Source organism: Bombina bombina, chromosome 3 (assembly GCF_027579735.1).
Source record: "Bombina bombina isolate aBomBom1 chromosome 3, aBomBom1.pri, whole genome shotgun sequence".
Taxonomy (NCBI): Eukaryota; Metazoa; Chordata; class Amphibia; order Anura; family Bombinatoridae; genus Bombina; species Bombina bombina.
The window spans coordinates 807,418,055-807,439,689 of record NC_069501.1 but is presented as its reverse complement, the minus strand read 5'-3'; the positions used below and the strand labels follow the sequence as shown (position 1 = coordinate 807,439,689).

General features: G+C 37.5%; 1 protein-coding gene across 1 annotated transcript in view; it reads right to left on the bottom strand.

The window, feature by feature from the left end:
* JADE3 (jade family PHD finger 3) overlaps positions 1-21,635 on the bottom strand; it is a 192,296-nt gene that overhangs the window by 82,888 nt on the left and 87,773 nt on the right. The window contains exons 7-10 of the mRNA XM_053707741.1: positions 19,918-20,085; positions 19,547-19,663; positions 18,074-18,547; positions 7,167-7,284 (exon numbers count right to left, since the gene is read on the bottom strand). Coding sequence (XP_053563716.1) covers positions 7,167-7,284; positions 18,074-18,547; positions 19,547-19,663; positions 19,918-20,085 — 877 coding nt within the window. The remainder of the gene's footprint in view (positions 1-7,166; positions 7,285-18,073; positions 18,548-19,546; positions 19,664-19,917; positions 20,086-21,635) is intronic.

Below are 21,635 nucleotides of genomic sequence, written 5' to 3'. Positions count from 1 at the left end.
ACAGAGAATGAACAACAATTTCCTGATTGATTAGAAACAACCTTAGGAAGGAATCCAGGTTTGGTACGCAAAACCACCTTATCTGCATGGAAAACAAGATAAGGTGAGTCACACTGTAAAGCAGATAACTCAGAAACTCTTCGAGCCGAAGAGATAGCTATTAAAAACAGAACTTTCCAAGATAGAAGCTTAATATCTATGGAATGCATAGGCTCAAACGGAACCCCTTGAACTTTCAGAACCAAGTTTAGGCTCCATGGCGGAGCAACAGGTTTAAATACAGGCTTGATTCTGACTAAAGCCTGACTAAACGCCTGAATGTCTGGGACATCTGCCAGACGTTTATGTAAAAGAATAGACAAAGCAGATATCTGTCCTTTTAAGGAGCTAGCTGATAATCCCTTCTCCAATCCTTCTTGGAGAAAAGACAATATCCTAGGAATCCTAATCTTACTCCATGAGTAACCCTTGGATTCACACCAATAAAGATATTTTCGCCATATCTTATGATAGATTTTCCTGGTGACAGACTTTCTAGCCTGAATCAGAGTATCAATAACCGACTCAGAGAAACCACGTTTTGATAAAATCAGGCATTCAATCTCCAACCAGTCAGACGCAGAGAAATTAGATTTGTAATCATAAAGCCTTAGTAAGATTGCCCCACCAGTCAAATAAAGATTAACCCTTTAATGGAAAAACCGGATTGACAAAATGTAAAAAAACGGTATAAAAACATTCAGCACCTGCCTACCTGCCCTTAGGGATAGATTTGTCGGGGAAAAGCTTCCTTTAGGCCCTCAAGTACAGCAGGACCCTCCGGAGTAGCAGCTGGATGTCTTGTGTGTAAAATAAACTGCGCATCTGAGGCTCGAAAATAGGCCCCTCCCACCTCACTCGATGTCAGTGGGGCCTTAAAGAAACACACCAAAGTGTTTCTAAACTAGCCACGTGGGTTAATAGCCCTTAAATAAGCCAAAATGAACCTCCAAAGTCCCTCAAAACGTTAATCTCTTTTAATAAAAAAACGTTTTTCTTATAAGTGTCACCAGTAACAACTTAGCCCTTTATGCAAGCTGGAATTCAATACTAAGTCTCTGAATACAGCTTACCCTTCCCTCATGGGGATACTGTCAGCCTTTTCTAGAAATATCACAGTCTGTCTAGAAAAAAATTGATTGAACATACCTCAATGCAGCTTAACATGCAAACCGTTCCCCCAACTGAAGTTTTCCTGTACTCCTCAGCCTCTGTGGGAACAGCAGTGGATCTTAGTTACAAAGTGCTAAGATCATCATCCTACTTGCAGAAATCTTCATCACTTTTCTGCTAGAGAGTGAATAGTACACACCTGTACCATTTAAAATAAACTTTTGCTTGCTTGAATGGACTCTGGATTAGAAGGTCCTGCCTCATCAGCAGAGTCCACGGTGGAACAGATGACATGTCCACCAGATCTGCATACCAAGTCCTGCGTGGCCACGCAGGTGCTATCAAAATCCCTGAAGCTCTCTCCTGCTTGAATCTGGCAACCAGACGTGGAAGGAGAGGAAACGGTGGAAATACATAGGCCAGGTTGAAGGACCAGAGCACTGCTAGAGCATCTATCAGTACTGCCTGGGGATCCCGGGACCTGGACCCGTAACAAGGAAGCTTGGCGTTCTGACGGGACGCCATCAGATCTAGTTCTGGTGTGCCCCATAGCTGAGTCAGCTGGGCAAATACTTCCGGATGGAGCTCCCACTCCCCCGGATGAAAAGTCTGGCGACTTAGGAAATCCACCTCCCAGTTCTCTACCCCTGGGATATGGATTGCTGAAAGATGGCAAGAGTGAGTCTCCGCCCATCGGATTATTTTGGTCACCTCCATCATTGCTAGAGAACTCTGTGTTCCTCCTTGATGATTGAGATAAGCTACAGTCGTGATGTTGTCCGACTGAAATCTGATGAATTTGGCCGCAGCTAGCTGAGGCCACGCCTGAAGCGCATTGAATATCGCTCTCAGTTCTAGAATGTTTATCGGGAGGAGAGCTTCCTCCTGAGACCATAAGCCCTGTGCTTTCAGGGAGTTCCAGAATGCACCCCAGCCCAGTAGGCTGGCATCTGTCGTTACTATGAGCTACTCTGGCCTGCGGAAACACATTCCCTGAGATAGGTGATCCTGAGACAACCAACAGAGAAGAGAATCTCTGGTCTCCTGATCCAGATGTATTTGAGGAGATAAATCTGCATAATCCCCATTCCACTGAACGAGCATGCATAGTTGCAGTGGTCTGAGGTGTAGGCGGGCAAAAGGAACTATGTCCATTGCCGCTACCATAAGTCCGATTACCTCCATACACTGAGCCACTGATGGCCGAGGAATGGAATGAAGAGCTCGGCAAGTGGTTATGAGTTTTGATTTCCTGACCTCCGTCAGAAATATTTTCATTTCTACCGAGTCTATCAGAGTCCCTAGGAAGGAAACTATTGTGAGAGGGAAGAGAGAACTCTTTTTTATGTTCACCTTCCACCCATGAGATCTCAGAAAAGCCAACACGATGTCCGTGTGAGACTTGGCTAGCTGGAAAGTCGACCCTTGAATTATGAGAAAATAAAAACTAACATTTTTGTCACCACACTCACTTTACCCTTCCTATTGCTTAGAGCCGGCAAAGAGAATGACGGGGGGGTGGGGTGGAGCTAAGGGAGGAGCTATATAGACAGCTCTGATGTGGGTGCTCTCTTTGCCACTTCCTGTTGGGAAGGAGAATATCCCACAAGTACGGATGAATCCGTGGACTCGATACATCTTGCAAGAGAAAAAGTGCCTGCCCCTGCCAAATAAAATCCTTACCTCAAGGATTAATATGTCCCAACAAACGGCAATACATTCCATTTAGTGCAAGTCTCCAACCTGGAAGACAAGAGCACTTACCTGCAGTCTAACCATCCAGCAGGAGGACAGCTTACAAGGCATGAGAGGAAGCCACTCCTCACAGAGACCTGTAGAGAAAGAAAGAACAGAGTAAACCTACTCAGGCTTTCTATACCATGGGCAGCAAATATGTTAGGAAAACGCAGAGAGGCCCACCTCACAAGTCCCTAACTGCTTTAAAGCCACCACTGCCCTACTGAAGAGACTAACGTGGAGTACGGCTAGACCCAATCCTGAAAGGAAAGATCAGAGCAAACCTACTCTGGCTTTCAAAATAATAAAATCTTGACTGAAGTGAAATAAATTAGGGTTGCACCGATACCATTTTTTTATGACCGAGTACAAGTAACGATACTTGTTTTCAAATACTCGCCGATACCAATTACCGATACTTTTTTTTTAATGTCATGTGACAGTTTACCAAGCACAATACAGACTAATTTATTTAAGATTCCTTCTTTATAATTATAAAGGACTGTAATTCAAAAGACATTATGAAATAAAAGTTTTATTTGTCACAAAGTTCACTGAACATGTTTATAAATAAAAAATATTACAATAAAATATTACATTTAAAGGGGTAATGCAACTGGGTTGTAGGGCTGTTATATAACATCAATCATGTGTATGGAGGTTCGACTCCAAGTTGAACAGTCTTTCACTTTCCACACTACTGCATGGTGCAGAAAGATATTTTTGGGCCAGTTTAGCCAGAGCTGGAAATCTGTTTATTAACTGCCCAGTACTTCAGGGGTTTGTCTGAACGAGGTACAGTGATCTCTCCTACAATAATACAAATAACAGCAATTTGTATTAGCAGAACAGTAGTAAACAATTTTTAGTTTAGTCTCCACTCCAGTTTAAAATGAAATAGGAACATGCAGTTTGAAAAAACACCACACAATAGCATATGGGTAGGAAGTGGAGGTATCTGTTTAAGTATCGGTGCATTTGCACGAGTACAACTACTCATGCAAATACTTGGTATTAGTACTGATACCGATACTAGTATCGGTATCTGTGCAACCCTAAAATAAATCCAATCTTCCTCAGACACCAAAACTTCACCTCCTCCTTACACCGAAGGCAAAGAGAATGACTGGGGATTGTGGGAAGGGGAGTGATATTTAACAGCTTGGCTGTGGTACTCTTTGCCTCCACCTGCAGGCCAGGAGTGATATTCCAACTAGTAATTGATGATGCTGTGCACTCACCAAATGTTAGGATAGAAAATAGTCTTTCAACTTTACAGGCTTATGTCTGCAATCAGACAGCTGTAGCCACCTTGGAAATTAAGATACATTAAATAAAGTACACATTTTTAGAAAGTGCACCATTTGGCGCATTAAATGGGTGGGGGGGGGGCGCTATATGTATTGCTAGCACAAAAAAGGACAATGTAATAAGTGGAATATGGCTCATTGCTAAAAAAAATAAAATATTTTTTTATGCAAAGCACCATATTTCATTAATTGTGGTGCACCTCAATTATGTGCCAGAGATACATGTAGCCCCTCATTTGATGTGCCAAAGGGTGTACTTTCTACAAATGTGTGCTTTGTGTACCATATTTTACTTTTCCAAGTGTCTAGAACTGTTTAATTGCAGACATGGCGATCTTGAAATCGTCTAAAAAATTAGCCTTTCAACTTCATGGGTTATGTCTGCAATCAGACAGCTGTAGAAACCTGGGAAACTAAGATACATTAAATAAAGTACACATTTTTAGAAAGTACACCCCTTGGCGCATCAAATCAGGGGCTACATGTATTGCTAGCACAAAAATAGACAATGTAATAAGTGGAATATGGCTCTTTGCTTAGAATTTTCATTTTTCTTTTAAAACAATGCAACTTATTTAATTAATTGCTGTGCTCCCCAAATTCATGCTAGAAATACTTGTAGCCCCTCATTTGATGCAACAAGGGGTGTACTTTCTGAAAATATGTGCTTTGTGTACCCCTTTTTAATTTCTCAGTTGGCTAGAACTGTTTAATTGCTGAAAACAGTACTGTAAAGGCTAAGATGCTGTTTTTGATAATTTATCAAACTGACATGCCTGCAATAAAACAGTGGAAAAAACAGTGAATGTGTGTATATATATATATGTGTGTGTGTGTGTGTGTGTGTGTGTGTGTGTGTGTGTGTGTGTGTGTGTGTGTATCTGTACTCACAATTCAATCCGGTCATCAACCAAGTTGCATAAGTCAGTATTATCCACAGGTTTCTTCAATCAAGGACTGCACTCCCTGGATTTAGGCAAAACATTAATTATTATGTGGTGGCGTTTCTGGGTTCGCAGACCCCTTCCGTTTTTGGTCTGAGGAAGGGGTCTGCGAACCCCGAAAACGTCAGCACATAATAAATAATTAACGTTTTGCCTAAATCCAGCGAGTGCAGTCCTTGATTGAAGATATATATATATATATATATATTCTGAGCATATTTCACATTTTTGCCCACCCCTCTCCCTCTGCAAAAATCTCTGCGGACACCCATATGTCCAGATTCAGATTTTTAATTGAAGTTCAGTAATTTAACACACACACGTACATGGTATGCGCTATATGAATAAAGAAAAAAAAGGTTGGGCTTCATATCCTTTTAGATTTAAAAATGTGTGTCTTTCTCTGCTCTATTCAAGGATGCATGCAACAGTATTCTTCAGGTATTTTCAAGAAAGGTTTCTACATAAAAAGAAAAAAAAATGTCCTTTAATAAAATTAAAATATTGTCACCTTAAATCACTGCTGCTAATAATAAGCACTGATTAAACACAGTACCAGTCAGCAAGGAGAGTATGGGTCAGATTTATTAGTCTCCGTGCAGAAAAGGAATTTGCTGCCCTTATTTAGCATTGCAAAAGTAGTGCTGGTTTGTCAATCACATGGTCGAATCAATCTAGGGTGATTTTAATCTGCCACATCTAAGGAGGCGGAAAGGGTTTCATAAATACCAGGCTCACAACCAATAGGGTTATTCACCCTTTGATAAATCAGAACACTTATTAAGTTAAAATCTTGACTGTATGGACAGTTTTAAAGTATCCTTACAAAATAAATACATGAATAAATTTTAAATAAAATAAAAAAACCCAGACATAACATCAGTATTAAATCAATAATATCTGCACTGGAATTTCAGAGAATTAAGAAAGTCATTGTCAAGACATCAGACAAAAGAAAATGTTCAGGTTCCACAACTAAAAAGAAATTGGAATAAAATCCTTTTTTGTGCCTCTGATATAGGCTATGATGAAAAACACATTAGTGCATTACTGTCCCTTGAAACAAATGTTGGAAAGCAGCCTCAAATATACAGTACAGAAGCAGAAGAAGGACACACACCAAAATACCATCAGAAATATTTCCAAGCGGTTTGGTTCATGGAGACATGCTACAAAAAATGCCTAAAATGATCTTGTAATAAAATAAAGGTTTATGTAACTGATACAAGACTTTAGTAATGTAATACATTTTAACACTTTTATTTAGGTATTTAAAGGGAAAGTTCTAAATTTCCTGTCTTTCATTCAGACGAGCAGAATTTAAACATTGCGTAAAATATGTACTCAAAAGCAAATTTTGTCATCCATGTGAAAAGAACAGCATGTTAATATGCTTCTTTCTTTTTTTATTGTGTGAGGGACAGTCTACACTAAAATTGTTATGGTTTAAAAAGATAGACAATGCCTTTACTACTAATTCCCCAGCTTTGCACAACCAACATTGTTATATTAATATAATTTATAACATTTAAGCCTCTAAATTTCTGCCAGTTTCTAAGCCACTACAGACAGCCTCTTATCACATCCTTTTATATTAGCTTTCACAACAGAAGACTGCTAGTTAATGTGGGTCATATAGATAACGTGTTCATGCCTAGGAGTTATTTAAGAGTTAGCACAACACAGTACTAAATGCAAGTAAATAGATAATAAAAGTAATGTGATCAGGTAGCTGTCAAAAGAGGCTTAGATACAAGGTAATCACAGAGGTAAAAAGTATATTAATATAACTGTGTTGGTTTTGCAAAACTGGGGAATGGGTAATAAAGAGATTATCTATTTTTTAAAACAATAAAAATTCTATTGTAGACTGTCCCTTTAAGATACACTTGTTTAATGATGGGAGGGTTTAAGTTTTCTGTATCAGTTGACTTACAAATCATCCTGAATTAATTGCAATCATTATATTGTCTACACATTGCTATAACATATCTCTTTAGACCTATTAAAATACAAGGATTACCTGCTGCCATCTCCTTATTCACAAGTTGTACTTGTAGATTAAATATCTGTTCATGAATTTTGCTATGGGATAACTTCATCTTTTCTCGTCTGTTGACCATGTAGCATAAATTTCGTACCTTTATCAGAAAAAGAACCGAGATCATCAAAACATTCCACGTGCGAATACCTTCAGTAAAACATCATAAAAAATAAGAGCAAAGCTAGAATAGTTTTATGAGAGGTCAGCAAAATAGGGAAGCAGATAATCGTCTCTTTTTTGGCTTAATCTCTTTAGGATCAGACAGACTGTAAGAAAGACACTGGATAAATGTTACATTGCGGACATGTCCAAAAGATTTTACCTCTAGGCTAGAGGATCCCTGACATATGCAGAAAGTAATGCTTAAATTTAGTAGAATAACAAACCAAAACTTGGACACCATCAATCTCATTTTAAGCTCTTAACAAAGATCCCAAGCTGCAGTATGTGTGCTGAGGATAGCTTAGAAAAATACAGTGCTTTTCAACTCAGTCCTCAAGCAGACATAACATTCCAGATTTTTATATTTTAACTATAGCACAGGTGAAATAATCAGCTTATGGGAGAGAGAGGAGGTAAATAACCAAGTTTATGGATCAGTTGAATATTTCACCTGTATCTAATTAAACTAATCATAAAAAAACTGGCCTGTTAGGGGTATTTGAGGACTGGGGTTGAGAAACACTGTTCTTATAGGTCTTTAAACTAAACTGTGCTCCAAAACAACTAAAAAATTTTTACTAGGAAGTCACTGAGAACAAATAATGCATTTCCAATAAGAGAAGAAAATCATACAGCAAGTTTCCATAAATCGATAAAGAAGTCATTAATTAAAGGGACATTAAAAACCTTGATATTGTAGTATAAAATTAGTAGTTTGCTACATACGTTTATTAATTATTTGGTCTCCTAAACATCCCTGATGATGCAGCACAGGGAGACTTTGGCAGCTCCTAAGAAGGTGAAGAGTAGAGAAGGCATTAACTGAGAGCAGTCTGGCAAATTCACAGGATAAAGGCTGGCTGACAAACCGTGAGGGGTTCCTGGTCTGTCTGCAGAGTGCCAACAGTCTCTGCCTTTCCGAGCTACAGAGTAGAAGATACATGCAGCTGACTATCCAAGCCCCACTCCAGACTAAGGAAATCCCATTATGGAATATACTGCAGTTTCAAGACACTCCTTGAACTCGCAGAGTTCATTGCAGCATCAACTCTTATCTGTTTGTATAATGCTTCTAAGTCTGGAGGTGAACTATATTTTCCACCCTTTAGATAAGCTGAGCATTGGGGTGGGATAATGAAGCAATATTTCCCTGAACGATACCTCTAGATCTACTTTGTACTTAGTTTATGAAGCTGGTCTTTCTCTTTCACAGTGAATGTTGCCGACTGAAGACAATGTTTTCTATCATTTTTGCCAATAGTGATTTAACTTCTACAGTTGATATTCAGAGGTAATATCCACATATGAGAAATGTTGATTATGCAGCAGTAGCCATGTTTGGTTTATCATCATATCTGCATATATAGTGTTTATTCATTAGATATGCCACAGTTACTGGGCTATATATACCTAAAATGTATACTATATTTGACCCAGTCAGCTACTCGCATTGGAGTTGATTTATTTTTGGTTTCACTTATTCCATAGCGGCTGATGCACCCAGAAAGTGGGGAAGTTTATATCGTAACTATTGTGGTCTCATTCAATATTTTTCCTTTTATTACAGTAGGATGCTGCTCTGCTGTCAGAGGCCGAGACAGTGGAGACTGACAAGCCTATTTAACGTTAGTAATTAATACCTAAACGGGGCTATACTTACCACACCATTTGTTTTATATATGAGACTCACACAACTTTTAATGCTTAGTGCCTCCACTTTATTAACTTGTCATATGTGACTTATCTATTGCTCTTTATATTAGGTCTTTGGGACAATAGTAGCTAGTACTATATAGAATTTACTTCCAATTAGTTCTTGTTATGTTCTTTGCGCATTATACATTCCTAGACACCCCGAATGGTAATGGTTTATAAATGTATAGTCCATTTAAAAAAATGCTAATTTTTCTCTGTTCTGTGTTATACCTAGAAGAGGGTAATTTAAGCACATGCTATGATTTATTTTTGAGAAAATAATTAGGCAGCCATGCAATTATTGTGATTGACAACAATTTGTCTTTGGGGCTTATTTTATTGTAGTCTGGAGACCTGTTAATTTTTATAATCTTTTCTTGAGGTATTTATATAAATATTCGGCTAGATTACGAGTTTTTGTCAGAAAGGCTGTGCGGTGCTAACGAGTCTTTTTTTCTTACCGCTCACTTAAGCCAATGCTTGTATTACAAGTTTTCTTCAAGCCAGCGTTAGCCTTAGAAAAGCGAGCGTTGAGCAAAATTTAGCTCCACATCTCACTGTAATACCAGCGCTGCTTACGGTAGCGGTAAACTGGCAAAACGTGCTTGTGCATGATTTCCCCATAGGAAACAATGGGGCTGAGCTGGCTGAAAAAAAACTAAAACCTGCAAAAAAGCAGCGTTCAGCTCCTAACGCAGCCCCATTGTTAATTTTATGTCTACATCTAACACCCTACCATGAACCCAGAGTCTAAACACCCCTAATCTTACACTTATTAACCCCTAACCTGCCGCCCCCGACATCGTCCCCACCTACATTATATTATTAACCCCTAATCTGCCGCTCCGGACACCGCCGCCACCAACATTATCCCTATGAACCCCTAATCTACTGCCCCCAACATCGCCGACACCTACATTATATTTATTAACCCCTAATCTGCCCCCCAACGTCGCCACCACTATAATAAATTTATTAACCCCTAAACCTAATCCTAACCCTAACACCCCCCTAACTTAAATATAATTTAAATACATCTAAATAAATTTACTATAATTAATTAAATTATTCCTATTTAAAACTAAATACTTACCGATAAAATAAACCCTAAGCTAGCTACAATATAACTAATAAGGTATACCAAAGCGCCAACTATACGAAGGCTAGGTCTGGAACAAATGCAATATTATCAAATGATTACAATAAACAATTTATTGAGTACACAAATACGTTAAAAACATGGATCCATGTATAAACACTCAAATTTATACAACAATAATAGCTAAATGAATAGTTAAAACAAATAGTTATGTAACAGATATAGCATTTAAAATTGTGCAAACATTGCTCTTAAAAATATTCCTAAAAAATTCCAAATTTAGTATAAGGCTCACAACAGAATAAATTATAATAAGTAGTGTGTCTCTTTAAGAAAAACAAAACAAAAAAAAAACAATCCTTAAAGTGTTGTGAATCCAAAACAGCAATAGTTATAGTGATTTTCCAAGTGTTTTATACTGAATAGCAGTGCCAGTACTTGCTAGCCGTTTTCCAACCCAAAATTCTATCTTCTTGGCAAATATTTTGTTATAATCCCTTGATGATCCTTCTGTAAAAGAAAGATAGGATGGTGTAGATTGTTTTTAGATCAATGGAAAAGTCTTGATAAAGGTCTCTTTGTGACCGAAACGCGTCGACTGGTAAGCACAATTTCATTTTCTATTGATCTAAAAACAATCTACACCATCATATCTTTCTTTTACAGAAGGATCATCCAGGGATTATAACAAAATATTTGCCAAGAAGATAGAATTTTGGGTTGGAAAACGGCTAGCAAGTACTGGCACTGCTATTCAGTATAAAATACTTGGAAAATCGCCATAACTATTGCTGTTTAGGATACACAACACTTTAAGGATTATTGTTTTGTTTTTTTTCTTAAATAGACACACTACTTATTATAATTTACTGTTGGACTATTTTTTCTATTAAGTTTTCACTGTTGGACTATTTTTAATGGTTGGACTATTATTTACATTTATACAAGTCACTATTTGAACACACCACAATGTTTTTGTAAATTTTTGGTTTTTCATTTTTCACAATCTTTGTTCTTAATTCATGTTTTTTGAAGATCAACCTATTTTTTTGACCATTAATATTTTTTGTACACTCATTTTTGAACACAACTTTTTTGATACACATTTTTTACATTGGCATATTGCTGTCACAATATTTTTCACTTGACACACAGTTAAAGGCTTACTCAGAGCCTTAGACATTAGTAACTATTGGCAATATTTAGGAGCATTGCTTAAAATCGAGAACATTATTGGTTAGATAATATTATATAACCGACTAATATATTTCACCTATTATGTTTATGTGGTAAACACAAAGTTGAATTTTTGTTGTGAGCATTATACTTAATTTGGAATTTTTTAGGAATATTTTTTAAGAGCAATGTTTGCACAATTTTAAATGCCATATCTGCTACATAACTATTTGTTTTAACTATTCATTTAGCTATTATTGCTGTATAAATTTGTGTATGTGGTAAACACAAAGTTGAATTTCTGTTGTGAGCCTTATACTAAATTTGGAATTTTTTAGGAATAATTTTAACAGCAATGTTTGCACAATTTTAAATGATATATCTGTTACATAACTATTTGTTTTAACTATTCATTTAGCTATTATTGTTGTATAAATTTGAGTGTTTATACATGGATCCATGTTTTTAACTTATTTGTGTACTCAAATTGTTTATTGTAATCATTTGATAATATTGCATTAGGTCCAGACCCAGCCTTCGTATAGTTGGCACTTTGGTATACCTTATTAGTTTCATCTTTCCATTTTGACAACTAGGTGTCAAATTATCAAAGCCAGAGGTCTTATTAAGTAGGCGCTAGGTGTACTCCACTATCAATACTAGCTACAATATAACTAATAGTTACATTGTAGCTAGCTTAGGATTTATATTTGACAGGCAACTTTGTATTTATTTTAACTAGGTACAATAGTTATTAAATAGTTATTAACTATTTAATAACTTCCTAGTTAAAATAAGTAGAAATTTACCTGTAAAATAAATCTTAACCTAAATTACAATTACACCTAACACTACACTATCATTAAATTAATTACATAAATTACCTACCATTAACTACAATAAAATAAACTAAAGTACAAAAAAAAAAAAACCCCACTAAATTACGGAAAATAAAAAAAGAATTACAATTTTTTTAAACTAATTACACCTAATCTAATCCCCCTAATAAAATAAAAAAGCCCCCCAAAATAATAAAATTCCCTACCCTACACTAAATTACAAATAGCCCTTAAAAGGGCCTTTTGCAGAACATTGCCCCAAAGTAATCAGCTCTTTCACCTGTAAAAAAAAATACAATAGCCCCCCCAACATTAAAACCCACCACCCACACACCCAACCCTACTCTAAAACCCACCTAATCCCGCCTTAAAAAAACCTAACACTACCCCCTTGAAGATCACTCTACCTTGAGCCGTCTTCACCCAGTCGGGCACAAGTGGACGTCCAGAGGGGCAGAAGTCTTCATCCGATCTGGCCAGAAGAGAACCTCCAGACGGGCAGAAGGCTTCATCCAGGCAGCATTTGCTATCTTCTTCCATCTGGAGCGGAGCGGGTCCATCTTGAAGACATCCGACGCGGAGCATCCTCTTCCATCCGACGGCGACTGAAGAATGAAGGTTCCTTTAAGTGACGTCATCCAAGATGGCGCCCCTTCAATTCCGATTGGCTGATAGAATCCTATCAGCCAATCCGAATTAAGGTAGGAAAAATCCTATTGGCTGATGCAATCAGCTAATAGGATTGATCTCGCATTCTATTGGCTGTTCCAATCAGCAAATAGAATGCGAGCTCAATCCTATTGGCTGATTGTATCAGCCAATAGGATTGAACTTCAATCCTATTGGCTGATTGTATCAGCCAATAGGATTTTTCCTACCTTAATTCTGATTGGCTGACAGGATTCTATCAGCCAATCGGAATGAAGGGACGCTATCTTGGATGACGTCACTTAAAGGAACCTTCATTCTTCAGTCACCGTCGGATGGAAGAGGATGCTCCGCGTCGGATGTCTTCAAGATGGACCCGCTCCACTCCGGATAGAAGACGATAGAAGATGCCGCCTGGATGAAGCCTTCTGCCCGTCTGGAGGTCCTCTTCTGGCCGCATCGGATGAAGACTTCTGCCCCTCTGGAGGTCCACTTGTGCCCGGCTGGGTGAAGACGGCTCAAGGTAGGGTGATCTTCAAGGGGGTAGTGTTTTTTTAAGGGGGGATTGGGTGGGTTTTAGAGTAGGGTTGGGTGTCAAACTACAATGTCCTTCTTCCAAGGTGTTTCAATAATGTAACACCTAATACAATGTCTTTCCTAGATGGATGATTCTGGGGGAGTGATGTATTATCCAGCCTCCGTTTACCAGATAGTGAAAGTGAAGATTCAATCCCTCATACGGGTGATCCCGGTATGAATCTACCGGTTCCTGGAAAAGGACTCACGGACTTCTTGTCAGCAGCTCAGATACTCTCTTGGCTCTTATGGCTGGCAAGGTAACCGTAGTTAGTGATGATAGGTCTGTTCTTCCAGACTCGTTATAGCCCCTTTATGGATTTTTACAATTTCCCAGGTATTCATTCTCCTTACTATAGCAGCGTGTAGCTGGTGATTTTCTTTCAGGTTTCTAAGCGTTTCGGCTGTCAGCCTTTCTCAAGACACCTTGTAAACTTTGTTTTTCCTTTAGAGATAATTTCTCTCAGTCTCTCAGGAGAGTGTTGCAGTTTCCCTTATGGAACACAGTAAAATTTTGTATAAGATGCATAACTTTGTGTTTTAAAGTAATGTTTTTTCTGGATAATGCATAGCGCAGTAGAAATGAATATTTGAAACGTTTTTTTTTTAATAATTTGTCTTAAAGAAGACATATTATTTGTAGACACCGTTGTCTTTTTAGGAATTTTAGAAGCCTAAGTAGGAGTATATGTTTTAATGTCTCATATGAATGTCTAGTATAATAAACCTATATCATTAATTTGAAATATAGTAGTTCATTATTGAATGTTAGGACTGTATCTATTAAGAGGCTAAGAAGATAGAATAAGCAAAATCCGAACCATCACTTACTAAGAGGTGTGATTGAGTGTGTTCCACTAGATCGGAGAACTAAAGGGGTTATATTAACGTATACACGTGTATACCAAATTACCATCACTTGCTTAATAATACAAAAGTTATATGAGTACTAATATTTTGTATGTGAGAGGTATCAAAACACTGACATAAAGGGATATACATATACACTCATATATATATATATATATATATATATATATATATATACACACACACACTCTATTGTGCTTAATAGGAATCAGCAAGCTTTTTTGCGCCACCTTATATCTGTATCTTGTTCTATAAACTAGTGGGAAAAGTTTATTAAAGGTGTGGTGCAGGATTCCTACCATTGATTAGGACAGATAATAAAAACCCTTTTTTAACACTGCTTTTTAATGGATATAAGCTACAGTTGTAACATTGAATTAAAACTCATTTAAGTTTCTCCTTTCAGAACAGGACAGCTCTGAAGGGACCTAAAGATTGCACTGAGTCAACTGGTAACCTCACCTACTGTGGAAACCAAACTCCCTGTGCTCTCCTGGACTCCCAAAAGATAACCCTAATCCCAGAGAATTTTGTCTGCCAACATTGTTTTCCAAGTTGGACGCTCCTAGAAAAATAGTTTGGAAAACTATCCCCCGGGACAGATTGCCTCTCTGAAGAATCCCATATGAGTCTAGGAGATTGTTTAGTGAAATTTTTGCACCATTACCAAAGCATGCAAAGTTGAAAAGGCCTCATATGGAACCGTGCAAAAGGAAGATGATCTTGGAGGAGGCATAGCTGCCAAAAACTACAGAGCGCACCAACTTTTAAACCCTGGAGCAAAATCTTAAGCACTCCCTTGTACTAAGGAAACAGAGAGAGGACAGATTCATTTAGAGGAAGAGTAGCATTAGACTGTTAGAATGCCTACTATGTGATCCCTCCAGGATTTGCAAAACTAAACAGGTAACAATACTGAAAACATAAATACATTTGTTATCAATGGATCTAAAGTAGTGGGGACAAATTTCAGTATGCTCCATGAAAGAATACACAAATAGACAAATAAAATAAATTAAGACAACCACCAAATATATGCAAAAAAAAGTAAATAAAATGTTTAGAAACAATGTAACTGGGATATTTTAGAATAAAGTCTGAGACATACGAGGCAGACAATCTTGGGCAATAAGTATTAAGGGAAAAACAACCTTGTGCAATAATAGTAAATAATAATGCACTGCATAAAAATCTAGCCCAGCAGAATAAGTAATAAAAATCTCTTACCCTTCAGTAGAAAGAAATATCAATAACAAAGTTTTCTTTTAAATAAAATTAAAAAAAATAGACGGTATTAGCCAGTGCACAAAAAATATAAAATGCTCAGAGACTCCCTCTCACAATGCCTTAAGGAGGCATTGAGATGTAAGTCCCAGGTGAATTAGCTGAATAGTAAATAGCAGCTATTACCACATAATAAAGTTTTCATAATTACTAGACTAGGTATGAAAAGTAATAATAGGTGGATGTACCTCATAATTGGTGTACCTACCAATAGCATGCAGGCTATGTGAGCAAAAGAATGGCTGCACTTACCTCCGATGCACCCACTCTACCAAGCATACTGGCTGCAGAAATGACTGCTTCCAAGTAGAGAGCCCATCCAGTGCTGTGTACGTCACAGCAGGGGATCAGTGGAGGTAAAGAAAAGACTATAATACCAGAGAGGTGGGAGGAATTAAGTGTTCTTAGAACTTTGGGAATCTTTGTTTCCTCCTAGTGGCCAGAAGTTGAATCCCAGGAATAATGGCTTGTGGACTCTCACCCCCTCATGAAAGAAAACAGCTAAATTAGGTGTATCTGAAATCTGCACTGCAAATTATGGCGATTGGGTTACATTTTGGGATAGTGAGGTTGTGCTATTGGTAAACTCTGAATATAATTACAACCGGAGGGGACTTTGCCTGTGCACTTAGCGTGGGAGGGATCTAGGTTCCCAACAGCAAGACTGATGAAAACTGGTCTCCTCTGAGTGTTTTAATAGAACCTGGGAGATAGCAATTGAATGCAGCAAGACCAGCTGATTGTGGAATTCTACTAATTCTTAAAGTATAAATGCCCCTAGTCTCTAGTCCACTTTATCTATTCTTACATGTTATTTCATTTGATATTTTACATTTATTTATAGAAGCAAAATGATAAAATGTCAAATATTATCTGGATAATTTAAAATGCATATTTTAAAAGCGGATTCAGAAGAAATAGCTTCTCAGTTTTACAATAAATTACATTTACCATAGTTGTACTGTGAACCATTATATTATGGAATGTGCATATAGTTTGTTTACTTTTTTGTATATCATTATGCTTCTGATCCAAAAAAGTAAAAAAAAAAAAAAAAAAAAAACGACATTAAAATAGTATTACAGCAGCTGTAATCTTCATTATCTAAAAATATATAATGTCAATGGCAAGACTGGCTATATACTTTTCATTATAAGCTTTCTTTCATTTTCCTGTACTTTAACTCTGAAAATTGTTTTCTCAATTCCACTTTATATAAAGTAATGGTCACTGTCTTGTTGAAACCTAGATTTTCCCCTTATCAATCTCTTCTGCGAAGGACAATTAAAGATATCTAGAAAGCAATAGAAGAAAGTGTGCAAACACAGCTGTGTGGAATAAAGGACAAATACGGCATATAATTTGAAGAAACGTACGGGTCTTTAAATTTTTGCATTACTGGTCCTAGCTAAATATACGTTAACCGCTGCAAAAGGTGTTTAGCACATAACAAATATGTAAAGTGCAGCAAACCTAGCAGTTCTCAGCATAACACAGCCGTTGAGTGAATCAGGAGCAGCAGTATTAAAGTCAATAGGCGCTTCACATAAATAAAACAAAGAGATCAGAGCTAGGGTGCCAGGGTAGAAAACCTGACTAATTAGTGCAGAATAATCTCAAAACAGACAATAGAGAAAGTGAAGCTGAATTGTGAGGTTTCCAGTACAATATTCTGCTTAATGTTTTTTTCTTTAAGAGACATTAAACTGCTGGTTACAACTACAGTAGGATGGTTACTACTCACTATGCTATCATTTTCCTTTTATTCTGGGCACTACCATCTTGTAGCAGTGAGCTTCCACAGATCTGTGATGTTAATGTTTTTGACACTTTCACTTCAGCTCACACAAAGAGCAGAAGATGTTACATTTTTTCAGGGTTTTTTTTTGCACAGTTTAAAAAGTTACATAAAAAATATAAGCTCCAAGATGACGACACCCAGTGTGAAGATGCAGAGCTTCCATAAGGAGTTAAAATAAAAAAATGACTTTGAAGACAGCCACAGGAGGAAAAACAATAGCACGGTGAGTAGTAACCATTCTACTGTAGTTGTACTCAGCAGTTTTAGGTCGCTTTAAAGTGATGGCATGCTATTAACCCCACTAGTTATGAATCATCTTTACTTCATGCATTACCATGAACATGGGAGAAATTTAATTTTATACAACAAAACCAGAACCAGTATTATTAATGCTGCGCACGGAAAAAGAAGTAATACTTGCTTGCACAAGTAGGGTCTGTAAGCTATGGTTGGTGTATTAATAAAAACAAAACCACATAATAGTCAATATGAGCTTTCCTTACATAGACCCTTGCCTGCCTTGAAATAAATGTAATTAGCAGTCTGTCAGTTGTTGGGATCTTGTGAGAAAATCTTTATAGCTAGGCAAAACCAAGAAGAAGAATACTAGTTTCTGTTTAAAATAACTGCCAATAGTACATAAACACAGTATATAAATGTTGGCTCTCACCTGTATCAGAGGTTTGTTTATCTATGAATTACACAGCAGATTGCATTCACTGACAGAAGTGCTTACCCTTTCTAGGTCTTGCCTGAGATGCATGAACATCCTCATGCGGGTATGAATACTGTCCTCCTTGGGCTGTATCAAACCATTCTGCTCATCCTCTTTAGGAGGCAGCAGTGGTTTGTTGAAATTGCTTTTTCGCTTTAACTTCCAAAACGCATAAATTAAGTCCACAGTAAGTTTGGGCAGGCCAACTTCTGCTGCTACGTCTTCTACTTTCACCAAGGTGTAGAAATCCTCCTCAAGTTCCTTAAGCTTCTGGGCTCTCAGGCTGGTTTTTTCACTCTCTGTTGGTCTTGTTTCAACATGTGCCTTTTGTGGTGCTTCCGTTTCTGTTTGGGAGCAGTGCTTATTCTTGCTGTGCTTCACACAGTAAGACTTGAACTTTACTTCATCCCCCTCATCTAGTATGGTCTTCATCTCCAGGGTGTGTTCAAAAGCACAGGTTACATGGAAGGCAGTGATGCAGCTTTTAACAGAGCACTACAGAGAGAAACATTTGTAGGTTAAAAGCAGGGTGGATTTAATTTAAATGTAATTTAGTCAATGTATTTTTTTTTTAAATAATCAGTTTATATATCATTAAAAGCAAAATCACTATAACTTACTCTGCTATCTTTATTTTTCATCATGATCTAACTGCTAGAATTGAGGTACCTATCCGAATGTGGCATTTTTTAAAAAGTTTTTGCTGAAGGCCTATCTCGCTGTAATCCTGATCTCCGTATACTTAACATTCAGCGAGTTCCCTGTATTCACAAATGTCATGCGCATTTTAATTGCAGCGTTCCCCCTGTAGGCAGTAATGTAAGCATGCGCATATGTTAGGAGGAAGAAGGAGTGTTTTAGCAGAGCGCACATACAGTGGGGAGGTATGGCCAGGAAAAGTGATTTCTCATTGGATACAGCACAACTATAAGATTTAGGCAAAGCAGCAAGTTGAGACTGGGGAGAACATATACAGTATGTATATATATATATATATATATATATATATATATATATATATATATATATATATATATATATGAGCATACAGAAGAATGGGGAGAGGAATAAGCACAAATACAGCAGAGAATATGTAGGACTACTTTAAGGGTAAAGCTGCAATTCCAAAAAAAACCCAAAAAACTAGCAAAAATGAAAAGAAAAAGTGCAGTGAAAGCATCTGTATCACTTTAGCTTAGCATCTATTAGCCCAAAAATAAGGGCACAGATACAGGACACAAGTGATGCCCTTCTGCTGCAAGTAGCATTAACTGTCAGCTTCTGATTTAGAGAATATGCTTACTAGAAAGATCTGCTTGCAAGTTTGATAACAGGGACATAAAGTTGAAAAATAAAAAACATATATAAAATAAAACGGTTCTACTTTCAGATAATAACAAATACTACAATACCTCTCAGTATTGTGCGTTGGGTTAGCTAAATACATGCTATGTCTTCCTTTACGTATAATAATACATTGCATGGTATACAAACCTGTATGCAGGCACCTGTCTTCATCTTACAAAGACTGCAGACTAATGCCCAACGGCTAGGAGGGATGTGTGAAACCTTTGTAATTGGCTCCATCCTCTCAGGGCAGGCAATGCTCACCTGCAGACAGACAGCTTTAAAATTATTATTACAAGAACCAAACTACATTAACCTAAAAACATTTAAATTAGATTAAAACAAAAAGATAGGAATACAGACTTCCACTTTAATGTGTTTTACAATAATTTATCAGTTAGCCTGGGCATCTTACAATCACTTGTTGAGCAATGTAAACAAGTATTTGAAATCTATATTGTGGTCAGTACAACTACATTTATTTTATGATAAGCAGTTAAAGTCAAATGATAGGTTACCTCTGGTATCCAGAGTGCACAGCTCACATGAGCCCACTTGGTTCCAGTTCTTGTAGCTTTCATTGCACCTCCCCTCTTTGGACACAAAATACACTGTGGGTTGATCCCCAAAACACATGTACGGCAAAGCCAACTACCTTCTGGGACCTTCAGGATGCCATAACATGCCTAACAGAAAATAGATATCATTGTGGCACATAAACAAAATTAACAAGTCAACAAATAATTACAAAGGAAACAAATTAAAATTTCTATATTGTCTAGTAAAATTACTTTTTTTATGGACTATTTTAAAGCAGGTTCCTAAACTTAAGTACTGAAATTTTCAGTAAACGTGGGAATATAACAGGCACAATGGTAAAGGAGCCATTTGTAAACAATTGGGTCCCTTAACGATGACGTACCCTAACTTCTGGAGGCACGCAGATATAGTGCAGTCTTACCGACATCTGCAACACCTACGCTATTTTCGTCTCACCTGAAGGGGGTATGTTGTTAAGTGTTTAATACACGCCAGCAGGTAAAATTAATCATTGAAAATAAAAAAACATAATTTATGCTTACCTGATAAATTCCTTTCTTCTGTAGTGTGATCAGTCCACGGGTCATCATTACTTGTGGGATATTAACTGCTCCCCTACAGGAAGTGCAAGAGGATTCACCCAGCAGAGTTGCTATATAGCTCCTCCCCTCTACGTCACCTCCAGTCATTCGACCAAGGACCAACGAGAAAGGAGAAGCCAAGGGTGTAGTGGTGACTGGAGTACAATTTAAAAAATATTTACCTGCCTTAAAAAACAGGGCGGGCCGTGGACTGATCACACTACAGAAGAAAGGAATTTATCAGGTAAGCATAAATTATGTTTTCTTCTGTTAAGTGTGATCAGTCCACGGGTCATCATTACTTGTGGGATACCAATACCAAAGCAAAAGTACACGGATGACGGGAGGGATAGGCAGGCTCTTTATACAGAAGGAACCACTGCCTGAAGAACCTTTCTCCCAAAAATAGCCTCCGAGGAAGCAAAAGTGTCAAATTTGTAAAATTTGGAAAAAGTATGAAGCGAAGACCAAGTTGCAGCCTTGCAAATCTGTTCAACAGAGGCCTCATTCTTAAAGGCCCAAGTGGAAGCCACAGCTCTAGTGGAATGAGCTGTAATTCTTTCAGGAGGCTGCTGTCCAGCAGTCTCATAAGCTAAACGAATTATGCTACGAAGCCAAAAAGAGAGAGAGGTAGCAGAAGCTTTTTGACCTCTCCTCTGACCAGAGTAAACGACAAACAGGGAAGACGTTTGTCGAAAATCTTTAGTTGCCTGTAAATAAAATTTAAGGGCACGAACTACATCCAGATTGTGCAAAAGACGTTCCTTCCTCGAAGAAGGATTTGGGCACAAGGATGGAACAACAATCTCCTGATTGATATTCCTGTTAGTGACTACCTTAGGTAAGAACCCAGGTTTAGTACGCAGAACTACCTTATCCGAGTGAAAAATCAAATAAGGAGAATCACAATGTAAGGCTGATAACTCAGAGACTCTTCGAGCCGAGGAAATAGCCATTAAAAATAGAACTTTCCAAGATAACAACTTTATATCAATGGAATGAAGGGGTTCAAACGGAACACCCTGTAAAACGTTAAGAACAAGGTTTAAACTCCATGGTGGAGCCACAGCTTTAAACACAGGTTTAATCCTGGCCAAAGCCTGACAAAAAGCCTG